The sequence below is a fragment of the Stegastes partitus genome, unplaced genomic scaffold, assembly GCF_000690725.1.
Source record: "Stegastes partitus isolate 25-593 unplaced genomic scaffold, Stegastes_partitus-1.0.2 Scaffold82, whole genome shotgun sequence".
NCBI lineage: Eukaryota > Metazoa > Chordata > Actinopteri > Pomacentridae > Stegastes > Stegastes partitus.
The window spans coordinates 99,838-115,072 of NW_007577813.1; the positions used below are offsets into that span (position 1 = coordinate 99,838).

At 43.1% G+C, this 15,235-nt stretch overlaps 1 protein-coding gene across 2 annotated transcripts in view; it reads right to left on the reverse strand.

Annotated features, from left to right (window-relative positions):
* prkd3 (protein kinase D3) overlaps window positions 1–14,999 on the reverse strand; it is a 46,122-nt gene extending 31,123 nt beyond the window's left edge. For both annotated transcript variants that reach the window (XM_008276858.1, XM_008276857.1), the window contains exons 1-2: window positions 14,710–14,999; window positions 13,325–13,999 (exon numbers count right to left, since the gene is read on the reverse strand). In XM_008276858.1, coding sequence (XP_008275080.1) covers window positions 13,325–13,612 — 288 coding nt within the window. In that variant the 5' untranslated portion in view covers window positions 13,613–13,999; window positions 14,710–14,999. The remainder of the gene's footprint in view (window positions 1–13,324; window positions 14,000–14,709) is intronic.
* Between the last annotated feature and the right edge of the window lie 236 nt (window positions 15,000–15,235).

The window sequence follows — 15,235 nt, forward strand, 5'->3', positions numbered from 1 at the left end:
AGTGTTCTACACCTCCATCATCAAAACACCAAACTGAGGGAATACAGTTCAACAGACGTAGAGAATCAATACCACGGCGCCGTGAAGCTACTCTAGTGGCTCAGGTTGGTCCAACACCTTACCAAGACCCTTCATGTTTGGTTTTCCTTTAATGTGTCACCCATCTGTGAGTGTGCCAGGTATTTTCTTATGTCAAAACAAAGTACATCACCTCTCGGTGCATTTTGTGAAATGTTTAGGCATTTCACCTGAACAGCGCACCTGAAAAAATAAACCTGGAAATGCCAGAGAGGACAGAGAACTTTGAACACGTTGCCGATTCTAATTCAAAGTCCAGCTGAGAAACTGTGGGTGTTGAATAAGCAACCATGTGGCTCCACAACCGCTTCCGTGGTGCCCTTGAGCAGACACTTAGCCCAGGGTCGAAGACAGTATATCTTCTCATCAGTTCCCAGTTGTAGGAATGCTAAAAATAAACGCTCTGCTGACACTGAGCTGCAGCACTACAAAGGTAGAGGGTGAAAGATTATCTAATTTTCCATGAAAACCTAAATATTTTCATCAAGGTACAGGGTTCTTGGGAAACATGCAACCAGAGTCAGGAGGTATACGGCTCCTGTTTATTTAGCTTGAGGTGGCAAGATAAAGAATGTCACAAGATCAGTATAATACAAGGTGCTTTTATTCGCCAGATAAATGAGTCCATTGACTGATGACCTTGCAGTTTTTTGATACTGCCCCGGAGACATGACACCAAAGGACTCGGGGCGATGGATTACTTTGTTCTTCACACATTTCAGTGCTAGAACATCTTGAAAGGGAGCTCGATGAGATTACAGTGAGATAAAAAGGCACGTATAAAGCAAACGCAGGCAAATAACTATGAGCATGTCTTGATGAGTTTTGATGTATAGCAGATTTAATAGGCAACATGTGCCGCATCAACATTCTCTGCAGTCAGTCATGAAACCACTGAGCTGTAGTGAGGCTTTCACAAATAGAAAAACTGTTTTTTTTTATGTCAAAACAATGGGGAAACCATTGTTTGACTTTGAGGTGCATTTTAACGCCCACAACAGAGGAAAATACACTTCAATACTTCAACTCGTCAAACGGCTGCATTGGAAAATCCAATTATGTGCTCACACGAACCTTGGGGGGAAAGCTGTGTAATTACTTTGTTCGAGTCACATCAAACACAATGTGGAAAACTGTGTTAATTTATTAAAGTCAACAGTGGAACTGTATTTGTTTTCATTACATATTATTAATATAATACCAAGGAAAAGTTTTCCACGCAGCGTGGTACTAGGAACACATGTGCAGCAAATTACACGATTACAAGATGTGGGCAATAACAGCAGCCAAATAATTAATTTGTCACTGGAGTGATGCATCAAAAGAGGGCACACTGGAAACACTCTGGTTTTCCACTGTCTTGTTCAACATTAAGTGTTTGAGGTCCTCCATTAACAGTTTCCATATACTTTGGCTGCATGGTTTCTGAATAATTCCCTTTGATGGTGCAGATGCTCTCACTATACTGTAGGAATCAAGCAAATTAGATCTTAGCATACATTTGATTTAAGTTTTAGACACAATTCTACCATTAAATGTAAAATATTGGGCAGTGAGCCAGCCTGCTTCTTTTGACCTGGCCAAGGTAGCAATCATACCAACTCATACAAACATATTAAAACGCAAATACACAAGATCACACACAAAAATCCACAATATAGAACGCAGCTATTTAAATACAGTGGCCTCACATGAAAAACAACCTGATGCCTCTGTCACTACATTCTTTATGGTGCCCCTAGATTTATCAGTTCTAGTTCTTACTGTGATCATTCCTTCATCATGAGATAAAAAGGGGAAAAACTGTTTTCCCACGATGTGTCAAAAACCAGATTACTGCTGATAACATCTTGAGCTAAGACAGAGAAGGAAGCTTACCTCAAACTTCATTATAAATATACCATCTCTGTTGTCTGCAAGCAGTCAATTATGCCCAAAACACCAAATCATGCAATTGTGAGTAAGTGATCGTGCATTTGGAATTAAACATAGAGTTGCATGTAGACTGAGTGATACACAAAATGGAGGCTGCATGCACATATGTTGCTATAATCAGTCACAGGCAGAAAAGTTGCGTCCACAAGTTTTGTCTTAGCATTGAAAGTGAAGCAAGTTTCATTTCTAAAATAAGATCTTCTCACAAACAACATGACACATTCACAACTGACCTTCAAACGATGCATCATGAATGCTTTTTTGGACTGGATGAGTTATCTTACAGGAGCAAACGCAGTTCAGATATTCATTTGAAGTGGAAAATAATTGTTGTGTTGGAAGTAAAATACATAAAAGAAACACACTGGAAAGTGAAACACAGCATGACTAAAGCTTAGTATTTAGTCGTAAAATTTTTAAAGTAACGGTTTGACATCTTGGTATAAACACTTGATATACTGTTTTATTTTCCTTGTAGAGAGTTACATGAAACTCTAGGAACTGTCTATTTAATATTAAACGCATCTTAGCTCACCATAAAAAAAAACTGGAAAGCGAGGGAAACAACTAGCCTAAGTATGTCCCCTTCAAAAAAAAATCCTCTAAGTCTAAAGCTCGCTAATCATGGCCTCAAATCTTGTTTGTTTGTGCAAAAATGACACATTGTGGTTTTCTACGCAGTCATGTGCTGCAGAAGTTTTTGGCTCGGAGCAGTAACTTCTACTGATTGCCTGGCAACCTCATAGTGAGGATGAGACCGGAGAGAAAGAAGTCACTGTGACTGGCTGACAAATATCGAACTAGTGTCTCCTTTAAGGCCTAATATTTGAAATTTTTTAAATCTAATAACAATACAGAAGAAATGTTGATTTTCAAAAAAGAAAATGTTAAATTGGAGTATGTACTAAATGTGCAATATTTTAAAAATGCGTACTGAACTGGACAGTTGAAAAATACACTTGTTAGTTCTTTTTAGTGGAGAGATTGCCAACAAATCCTTGCTAATTACATTTCTCTACTTGTTGCTTTATCAACATCACTCTAGTTTTAACGAACCCATCCTTGAACTCGAAGGAAGCATTGTTAAACTGCAACGGTTTACAAAATCTCTTCATTTGTGAGCCACAGCATCCATCGTTTCATTCATTTAGCAATATATATTTTTTAAATAGTTGCAATCTGCTGACCACAGTCAATGATAAGTCAAGGAACTCATAGGATGTGCTTCCCTTCTGCCCTGCAGCCAGTGCATGGAAAGAATGGCCCGAAATGCAGGCATCATTTCAACGGTACATTACATAAAAACTGTTTGCTCCTCCGTTTGCATGCACAGGCCAAGAAAAACACGCTACAGCTGGAGGCAGAAAAAGTGGGGGGGTGCAGAGGATACATGTAGCTGACTGACAAAGCACTACGCTCATATGGTTTATATTCAAGAAGGCATCTTTGCACACTCTCAGGATCAAGCAAAGTCATCCCATCACTGTCCACAGCACACTCATAGTACGTGCTCCACGCGGCCTCTTTTCCACTGCAAAAGGAAGACTTCACTAAGAGCGATCAACTGAAGCAGCCGCATGCAGCGGAAAGGAAACTCATGTGGTGGCTTGGCGGCGAGAGAAGCTGTGACTTTCTCACTCTACGGGCTGACTAACTTGTTTTCTTCCATGTGGTGGAGTATGGCTCATGGTTCATTCATAGGTTTTTTTTTACTGTATGAGGCTGTGTCATCATGGAAGGTAGCTGCAGCCTGATTGACACCTGATGCTGCTCAACAGTCAAAGCTTCAGCCGGGCGTGAAATAAAGCTTTACTTGAAATATATTTGGCGCGACAGTCAATTTCAATGTGTACGACAGCGTAGCGATGCGCTTTGGAACTGTTAAACTCATCACACAATGTGAAAATGTTAACTCTCCCCACCCTACGCAGCCAACAGTGCAGCTTTGTATGGACTAGGGTCAGCACAACAACAACGACAGCAATGTATTCTTTGGCTAACATCTCAGGGTACTAAGTCACTTCTCACCCCGAGTGTTACATCTGTATGTTTCAGAGAAGTGTGACCGCTGCAGCCTGGCTGAAGCATAGCTGACTCGTGCTGTAAAATGAGAAACGCAGAGGGTTGAAAAAGTGCCAAGCGTTCATATGCAATTAATTCAGCGCTAGTTTCCTTCTTCTTTTGTAAGCTGAGGGTTGTGTATGCGTCTGATTGCAGCCTATGTGAATTTGTGTGTGTTTATCTACAGTTCGGGTGCAGACAAGGTGGAATCACAACTCTAACCACGGAGCTCAGGTCCACGGCCTGGTCCAGACCGCAGCATGGTAGGAGACTCTACACCTGTCATCCTAGACCCCTGTTCAATCATCAGGAGACTCTAGGAAAGCTATACCGCTTACCCAATTTACATCAACCACAATGACTGATGGTTTCCAGCCAAATCTCCGCCTGGTTTTACAAAACGTCGCTGCGGAGCACTCCAAAGAAAATCCCACAATTATTTCCCCAAGCTTTTGATTATTTGGATCTGGAGAAACAATACTCTTCTGTGGTAATTTGGCCTCAAAACAAAAGCACTGAAGTGAAGTGGAGATAATGGAGGTGAGGTCACTGTTTGGTTACAAGCCACTGTATCCTCAGTGCGGGCCAGGTGGCTTCTGGTATAACGGCCAATTTTATTTACATACGTGACAGACACTGTGTCATCTCTCTATAGCGACAATGTCCTGTACGTATGTGGGTGTTTGCTTGCATGCATCTGTGTATGGATGAGTTTTATATGCATTAGCAGCGTCCAGAGGCCAGGCAGAGAAGAGGAAGGCTGAGTCACAGGATCTAAGGCCTCGCAGGAAGAGAGCAGTGTGATCTAAGACATGCTCGGCCAGGCCCCCGCACACTGCTGATGAGTTATAGCCCCGCTGCGATCCTCCGCCAGCGCCTCCACCCCAAAGATATAGTGCAGTACACACTCCATCTCCCCTTTCTGGCCTGGAGTAGCAGGGGACAGCCGCCAGATTCACCTCCACACGGGGCAAATAAACAGGTGAACCTGGGGGGAATTTACGGGAGATTGATGGCAACTGCACTTTCTCTTGTTCTGGCAGAGCGGGAGGTCAGAAGGTGTGCGTTAATAGCAGGATGTAGGAACGGGCTGCAGTTGCACAACAAAAACATTAATAATTGCTGTGGCTTCTACTGCAGAAAGCGGTCGAGGGAAGCTGCTTGGGGTTTTCGCTTTCTTTACGATAAATAATGCTGACCTGCTTTTACAGATGTTGAACTAGGAGCTTCGCAGAAACAAAAAAATTGCACCTATGCAAAAAGAACTAAGCTAAACACTCAGTCCGGCCAAATTCCAACACTCGAGCTGTCACCTTCTTCAAAACAGACACGCCATAAGGCAATTTCTCTAAACGTTTAAACACACAGACAAGAATAATAGCAAGTGCAGCGTGGAGAAAAGCCATTTGTACGCAGGCACACAGACTGAACAGGCTGTGCTGCTCTGCCGACCACAGCAGATTGGAGAGCAGGAGCAGAGAGAATATGGAAACAGGGAGCGGCTCTGAGGGGAACTAACCAGCAAGTACTGAAGAAAGAGACACAGTGACAAAGGGAGTCATGCTAAGAGGCTGACTGGTCCCCTTGGGTTTAAAAATGCTCAAACCAATCAAACAAAAGTGGAATTGTAGAGGTTTTTTTTTTAGTTTAGCCTGCGGTTCTTTTCATTAGAGAAAACTGTTGCTTAATAAAGGAGTGCTCTATCATTAAAGTGTTTCTTAAGACCTTTTCTTCGTCGTAACTCAAGAGAGTTTCTTGTTGTAGAAACATGTAATTTCACTTCCTCTGCCACCTTCCTATCAGTTTGACAGATCACTCTCGACACTGAAAGACAGGAAAGGCAAACAGTGCTGAGAAAACAGCACAGAATAAGACATTCTGCAACCTGCTCATACTGCAGGGATCAATAATGCCGCGCTGATATGATTGTGTGGAGGCCGTGTGGTCTTCATTGCGGGACACTTGGAAGCATTTTTGGCATGTTAACAGAACTGCTAAGGTCATGAAAATAGCGTTTGATTGCACTAACCTTTTTAGCCTGAGGAAGTCAGAAAAGTGACATTAGTGATTAACTAACAGGCAACTGTTAATATATTGAAGAAGGTAGTGTCCTTGTCATTCAGTCAAGTTTAACTCCTTCTCTTCAGCATTTGTCATGCTTGAGGTCCTTGCGGCGTGCTGAGGTGGTCAGCAAGTGCAGTCAAGGTGGAAAAACTGTTAATGAGTAAATTAATAAGGGAAATGAGATATCCTCCTTCAGCGAACCGTATGATGGCACAGTTACAAATTTATGAATGGAAACAAGTGGAGCCTCTCAGGAAGTACTTCTAAATCACTCCATGTGGTCGGCTTCACAAGGACAAAGTCGCCAGGATCCCTGAGTATTAAATGGTTCTACGTTGCTGCAGCCTACCACTTCAGCATAATCACAGTCAAAGCCCTTTTAACCAGCATTAGCTGAGATTGGAGTGATGCGAGATTATCTCCCACCATGGGCGAAAGTCAAGTATGGTGAAGGACATTTGGGCAACCTAGATGCATAGAATATCCAAAGCCACGCTTGGTGGCGGGAGCAGCCTTCTACTGATGGTTTTGGCAAAAAAAAACATGAGCCGTATAGCGCCCACAACCTCCTCTGTGCCTCATGCAAGGCCTGCCAACAGGGCTGTCCCAGTCTCCCCTGCCCCCTGTCCCTGGAGAGGACCACGCTTCTCCACTCTGTCATTCTGGGACTCTTGTGGCTAGGCCCTGTGTTCTGCCTTGCCACTTTACATTTAAAGGGGAGCGAGGCGGCAGAAATGTGCACTGCAGATGGTAGAAATTACTTAGCTCACTTAACTTCAGAGATATTTTTTTTTCTTTTTCTTCTCTCTCTCTCCCTTTTCCACAAATTACTCCAAGACTGGGGAAATTGATAGATTCCTTGTGCAAGTCGGCTTTTGAGTTGTACATGGAAGACGTTTTTTTTTTTTTTTCAGCAACCCCCTTTGTGATATCAATTTAGCCAATTCCACGGTTTTGGAATACATCGGTGTGTTTGCAAATGGACACTGAAAACCATCTTAGTTTGAAAAAGGCTGCGGCCATTACTGTGTTTTTTAGAACCAATACCAACAGTGAATATTTTGACTCACGGGTGACCTGTTTTTTCTTGAGACGGAGCTGAATGTGCTTTCCAGGAAACGTCTGGCCCCATGTATATCACACATAAAGCCCTGTGCTGTTGGGACGTCCTCTGGGGTGAAATATGTCCGCCAGCTCTATAGGAACATGCAGATGTGGGCTTATACTGACGAAGAGAAGGAGGGAGGGAGATGGTGGTGATTTATTTCCCGTGTGCTTCGGTTAGTGTTGGTCGATGTGAACTGCAGTCTCTCCATTTTCCATCTGCACCCTTCTTTTTTTTTTTGCTATTTTTCTCCTCTCGCTTCTCCTTATAGCTCCGTTCTTCCCTCTTACTTGTTTCTGTAGCTACTTCTCCCCACACTAGCTCTTTACATCGAACCTTAACCCCACATAAAAATCTTAAATAGGAGGGCTGATGAGCACACAATCATTTACTGATGATTGGTTTCCAAAGTTAACCTTTCAGGCCACAAGTGACCTCAGTTTGAAACGCCCAAAGGCAGACACAGAATCATGATGAAAGCACACAAAATGCAAACCAAAGAAAATCGTCTCTACTGTTGCAGCTCAATCTAATTAATCTTGAGGAGGAATGTTGAGCTGATCTTATTTTCTCTGCCAACTGTTACCTTGCATCATGCAAGTGATATTACTCAAAGGTTTTAGAACAATCCAAATCCTTCTGTTTTTATAATACTTTGCTATTTTCCTGTATTTTGTCCAACACAGCCTGTTTCTGACTCAAAAAGGCCTTTGTCTCGCTAATTACAGAGGCAGCTGTACAGACCTCAACCAGAGACTAGGAGTTACGGCACTGACAAAACCAGTGGGGAAACCTGTGGCTGAGGCAGCTGCCTTTCACAGCATTTCCAGCTGGAGTGAAAATGCAGCAACATCCTTAGGACAAGCACTAAAATTAAAGTATTCATAAAACTAACATTTGAGGCAAAGGTTTAATGTTTTTTTTCCATTACCTATGCCAAATCTCTTCAAATTTCCTTCCTCCTGCTAAGCTTTATCATCCCCCTTTGATAGAGAGAGAAACTTTCAAGTGATGCCAAGCTACACTGTAAATCCTCCATTTATATCAAACATGTCCACAGCCAACATTCACCAGAAGATTCTATTGTGTTATTGTAAGCTATTAAATACAGTCCTATAAAGGCTGAAAGCTAAACTGTCTTGACCACACAATTAGCATTACAGCATCCATCAAAATCTGTCAAATACACTACCAAAGCAAGTGTCTCTAGCCTCAAATATTTCAGTTTCCTAACAGTCTAATCCCACCCATACCAAGCAACATCACATCATCCTCCAAAAATGCCTGGGTGAAAAGGAATGTTCTGTTGCTGGCTGGCTGTCCAGGCTGACCAGCTGGCTAACTGGGAGTCATTCTCAGAGAGTCGTGAACTTTTGTCCCACCACTGCTCCCTTGCTGGCTGCACGAGAGGACTTGGGCGACACCAAACAGGAAACTCTCAACAAGTGGAAGCTATGGATGTTTATCTCGCGCCATTCATCAAGCCCCCAAAACCAGACAGAGAAGTCAGGACCCAGATAGTGAAACAAGGCTGTCCCAGCTTGGAGCAGCATGCAGCCACAGCGGGGCCGTCAAAGGGCCATCATGGGTTAGATCTGGGCTTGACGGTACCCGACTGGGGGTGGTCTCCACCGCCAAATGACTGGCTCCCCTCATCCTTTCTCACAGTCTTCAAGGAGTCTGGCGTAGAGTTGATAGTCTTGTGCCAAGTGGTGACACGAAAAAAAAAGCTAGATTTTCAAGTATTCATCAGATTGTAGGAGGAGTGACCGCAATAGCTGCGCTAAGACTGAAGCTATCAAGATCAAGTTGCCTCAGTCTAAGGTTGACCTTTGCCACTAAAGTTGGTTTTCGTAGTTCAAACCACAACTATCAAAACCACCTTCGGATCAGCACAGAGAACAGAGAGAGAAAGCAAATCTATTCCGTGGAAGCTGGCCAAGTCATGTGGTTGAGTCTTTAGCAGGAAGAGGAATGAGCCGTACAAAATCTATACAATACACAGCTATTACAACAGGCTGCATGACTCTCTGTCAAACAATGAGACCGATTCAAAACTGAAGGGTTAAGGAAAGATACGAAGTGTCAACCTTGGAGGCATGACACATTATACACATTAAAGAGAGCACACGCAAACATCTGGAAGTTTTACAGCTGTCCAACCACATCTAGACTGCATCTGCTATGGCATAAAGCCTTGTATCCATGCAAATAGCAAAGTACTTTCTATACAAAGAGGGACTGAAAATTGGACATGAGCTAGTTTGTTATGATGTTGTTGTCGAAAGACCTCAGACATCAGTTTGGCAAGCGAGTGAAGGAAGAAGCCCCAAAGACAAAAAACACCAAATGTATTAACAGGAAAACTGCAGCAAAGTTTACCATAAAAACAAGTTTTTGTCCTAAAGCTATAGTCACAAGCTTTAGGAAGATATCGAAAGAATGCGAGTGCAGATTTTTAGATAGCAATACCATAGCAACAATAGCAGCAGGGGCAGCAATAAATCATAAGAGTCTGCACACAGCAAAACAGTTAACCTAAAGTGCTATACACTGGAGTTAAAGCACAACGCGTACTCATCAGCGTGTATAATACCCGTGTCTATATATGTAGTGGTTACTGCAGTTGTATTGCTGCAGACTCTGGAGACAAAGAGCAAACTCAATACCTCTCTTTGAAGGCCATGGGCCCATCTCAGAATCAACCGCATTTTATACTCTTATGTCACATAAAAGAGGATTTAGAGGTTGTATTTCAAGACTAGTCAAGATTACAACTGTGAAATCATAGCACTAAATCGCCTGTGTGTATTGTGAGATTCATTTAATAGCATTCTTATATATAGAAGCAAAACTCCCTGTTTCAAATGCAACCAATAATTTGAAGTTTACGGTCCTGTCAACGACTGTCAACCCTCTCCGCCCCATTTCACACGCACTTCACCCCTCATCCAGCGAGATATAGTGAATATTAGCCATACATATTAGCAACCTATGTATAGACTGTATGTTTCAGGGCAGTGGTTTTATTGGTGGAATACAATAGTGTGTGTGTTCCATATTTTATCGTACATCTGTCATGCCGTGCAGGACTTTCAGTGGTCTTGTCCTGGTTTTGACTTTGTCTCAACCACTCAAAGTTTTGTTCTTGGTCTCTAGTCTAAGTCACGACTTGGTCTTGGATAAAGTGGTTACATCAACAAATTTGTTGCTCAATTGTAATCTGAGATCTCGTCAGCATCTAAGGCGGGACTCCTGTTAGCACCTTGCTTTGACTGTAAAATCTGCTTTACCAATCTGTAAGGTGAGTAAGAGGTAGTCGTTGGCTGCGCAAAGGGAAAAACCCAGATCAGAGACAAGGCACAATGGGGGGACTTGGACTTCTAACATGCCTGAAAGCACCTTGGAATCCAATTAAAGGAAGCTGCTGGGAAAAGTGCATCTGGGTTGCTGCTTTTGCCCTGCTGGCACAGTGACCCAGACCCAGATAATCAGCAGGAAGATGGACCGGTTGCACAGCCACTGTAACACAAGGTTGAAGGCTAACAAGATATCACCACGGTTTATATCGCGGTTTAACATGCAACTTAATCCCATGCTGAAAATTCACGACAGCTGACACAGCAGAAAACCTGACACTGATGTGCACAGCTTTAAGTTGGGGATAAGCATCTCTGTTTGCTACATGGCTGAGTGGTGAGTCACTTAGTGGAGCAGGCCAGCTCTCAGCGGAGGAAACAGCACCACAGAGGGGGGAATACACTTCCATCCAGACTCTATCTCCATGCAGATATTACCACATAAAGTTTAAAGCTTTTTCCTGCCTTGCCTCTGCTGACAGACACCTGAAGTTCTGCTGACTGGAGACATCCTGGGACGACTGTCAGCGGCTAAGCGAGCTCGGGTCAGAGATCCTCAGCTGGGAAAGTTGGCCGGGACGAGTGGACTTTTGCAAAAGGCTCACCACTGTCATGCATGTTTTAGAACAAGAAGTGAGGCAGGGATGGACTGAAAGCACACAAGGCCTACAGTCATATTTTCCATTGATATCAAAGCCATATGGCTGGATTTCATGAAATAGTTGAGGCAGTACACTGCATTTGGCAGTGTTTAATAGAAGAAATGCACAATAATGTGGATGAAAAGGCTGAGTATGTTCTGTGCTGGTGTACTGTATATTATGTTAAAAGAACATACAGCATGTGCAGATGTTTATTGTGTACATGGCTTTTTTTAAATGGAGTTCCCATGACTGTGGGCCATAAAACATATAATTTCCTGCCACATCTTATCAGATGCCATACCATCTTTAGACAAATATATGAGATACACAGTAACAAACTGCACAATAGCAATAGGTGATCCTGATCTCATCTTGGCAGGTTATCAGCAGCACCCACTCGCCACGAATCCACTGCGCCGATTTTCTTTATGAGTTGTCTTTAAAGCATCACATTTCCCACCCTTTTCCTGTTACAGAATTCTTGCGACTATGCCAATATGTTACAGGATCCATGTAAATATGCGCAGTGATGAGATTTTCTGCTCTGTGGACCAGAACTGTTCATAACTAGCTAGTGAGAATCAGCAGACCTCGTAAAGAACAACAACATTACCCTGCTCCTCTGGAATGTCAAATTGGACAACATGGAAGCAAAGGACACAGGCTCAATACAGACAGCTCCTTCGCTATCTTCCATTTATTGTTCGACGCCTGTTTGCTACGTTTTTTTCCCTCTTTATTTTAATTATCATCCTCTCCAGCACCAGCACAGTCCTGACCTACCTAGCTGTTCACATTCTAGTGGCTGATGAAAGTGCTTTGCTTAATCGCCCTCTTTTTATTTAGATAATTAGAGACGCAAATAGAGTAATCATCATTATTCACAAAAGGTTAAAAAAAAAAAACTGCAATACGTGGATACACACAGAAGCCATTTCATTATTCCATCGGGCTTTGCACACCATTAATCTCACACAACTATGAAGTACAGTATGCATTCATGGGCTCATAGAAGGTCTGTAAGAGGTTTACAGCACTTACATATGTTTAGAAGTACTGCATATTTAACAATGGATATTATTAACTTTCAATTTAATTTGAAATATTCCACTGTATTACTTTGCAAATGTACTGTTAAATTTCATTCTCCAGTTTATGTGAAGTTTTTGATCTCATTCCGTATTCGTAGTCCAATGAAAACATGTTTTTCTGACAAAGAACCCCGCTTCATATAAAAGGCATAACATGTGGTGGTGTAGCTTTACAATGTCTATTATATAGGGCTGCTTCAAATTAAAAGCAAAAATTAAAATGTTTTACGCTCACTCTTACTTTGTGCATTTTAAACAGCCGCACACACACACACACACACACACACACACAAACCATGATCAGCGCTTCCCTAAAACGAACGACGACCGTCAAATTGAAGCTGGCGCCATTGATTTGCACTTCTCGCACGACCAAATACGAGAAGGCAAACGATGTTGAATGATGCAGCCTGTTCTTGTCTTTAAAGCCGCTTCTCATGCCGAGGCTACACTCCAGTGTCATTACAACGCATTACCACTGTCATGGAAAATAAAGCAGGTCCAGCATACATAAGAAGCACAAAACCACTGTGTAGTTTTGTACACGCGCGTGCACATGAGTTGGCGTGCGTGCATCTTCCTCGTGTCCAGTAACATCACACCACAATGTAAATAACTGGCACTGCTAGACTGTGTCGTGTAACTGGAGGAGCATCAGCGCTGTCGTGTGCATGCTTCTGCGGTGTTTGACTCATTTTGAGGCACATGGCCCAGATGTCCGCTTTGGAAAACAAAACCTAAACAGATGAATATGGTAGAAGATGGCAAAACACATGCTGGTGCATCATCGTGTTGGTCCTCTACTGCCTTTGATATTACTGCTAAAGTCTCAAAACAAGGTCATAATAATGGACATGCATATGTTTGTGGAAAACCTTTCACTTCAAAGGAGATTAGAGACAAATTGTTTGAGATGACCTTTACAACTGAGAGCAGAGTGTGAATTACATGAAAGGGAAGTTATGAGATTTCAGATGACACTCCTACCTTCTGATCCACTATGGAGCACACCAGGTCCTTGACAGCCGACAGCGACAGGTCGCTGGCCTCCAGGTTCACCGTCTCTCTGGTCAGTCCGATCTGCAGCAGGAAGGACACCCCATGGAAGGAGCTGCGGGAGTTGGTGGGGCTGGGGGCGCTGTGACTGCCGTTGGACAGTCGCGTGTAGAGCGGTCCGGGTGAGCTGGGCGTCTGGGCGGATGGCGAGGACGGGTGGTGCGGATGGAGAGAGTGGAGGAAGGCTCGAGGTAAGGACGGGGGAGAGAAGGCAGACATTGGGTTTCTTCCAGTTGCGACGTGAAATGCTGAATAGTGGAGAATTCAGTGAGGGCCGGTGGAAAAAAGCACAGCTGGATCCGTGCGGAGCGACTCGTGGTGGGGCGAATCTTTGGTCCTCATCAGTAGTAGTGAGTCAGCACTGTATGCTTTTATTAAAGCGGCATTGTCTTTTGTTTTTTTTTTTTAAATTAAGAGGATGACAACCTATCCACCCACCTGAGCTCACACAGCACACGCTCATTCACTGGATGGGCAGGTGATGGAGGAAAAGTCTCTGAGCGATCCGCAGACTTCTGCAGTAAAATCACTGCAGCAAACTTCATATCCTGGAGTTTTGTTCCTTCTCTTTACTGAAGTCAGTAATCCACTCTGACCACAGGAAGCCTGTCACCGCAAACATACACACAGAGACAAACACACACTGCTATTTTTACAATGAAAAAAAAGTATTCACTAATCAGCAAACAGTGGAGAAAAGTGTATGAATGAATCAGGTACAGAGGGAACACAAATTCATTTAGAAAAACATGCTTCATTTTTTGAAATTCTGCTATATTATTATTAGTGTTGCTTGCACTGTTTTGGTTCTCAGTACTTCCCTATGGTTAGCTTCAAGCTAGCTCACATCACCTACTAGTCAATAAACCATGCTAAGGAGCTACAACCTAAACATTTGTGTATAAAGTCATTATTTTCACCACACTGCTGTACTTGTATGACTGCTGATAAACACATTACAGTCGCCACTACATCGTGCCTTCAATCCAGGGCGCAAAACAATCAATTAAGAGCCTAGAAGACACGTAAAAGTCGACAAAGCGTATCATTTCTGTGTTTACACCGATTCAAACTTCACAAACATCTGGAACCGAGGCTTCCGAACATCTGCACCCCTCCCACTTTCGATTGGCTCGCTGGCAGAACACAACCCGAGTCGAGAAATGCCAGCAAAACAAGTTATACAAGCCCCTGAATTTGCACATTCTCGCTGCACTTTTTTTTCCTTTTTAGTCGCACTTTCAAATCGCTTCTTCGCTTAAAAGTCCGTGTAAAAGGCGAGCGTCGAGAGAAACGTGTGTGAGGCGATACTTTACCTTCACTCTCGGCCGAGGGCGCTTTTCTTTCCATTGTGAGAGGACTGAAGAAACTTTTTAACTCCATCCACTGAGGAAAGCGGAGTCTCAACTTTTTTTTTTTTTTATTCTCCTGCACTTTTTTTCTGTTGGAAGTCCCGCACAGAAGCACAGCGTCGCAGGCTACACATGACGAAGTTGAGTTTTGCGCACTGGCTCGCTCAGACTAACCGTGCCGTCCATTTATTTTTCCTCTTATCTTTTATTCCAGATTGTTAAATTCATGCGCATCTTATTATCCTTTTCCAGCTGTGACTACTCCCCCTGGCTTGACGAGAAAACGAGCGGCGACCGTCGCTGGGGCTTGGAGTCTTTTTATTATCTCCGCATAACTGACTTTCCATGTGTGGGGAGGAAAACTTGAACTACAGTCCCTGTGAAGCAATGGCGCCTCCGCTGGAGCTGCCGGCCAATGCGCATGTGCATTTCTTTTCCGTTATTTCAACTTGGTCATGCCAAGAAGAAGAAAAAAAATAGTTTATTCCAC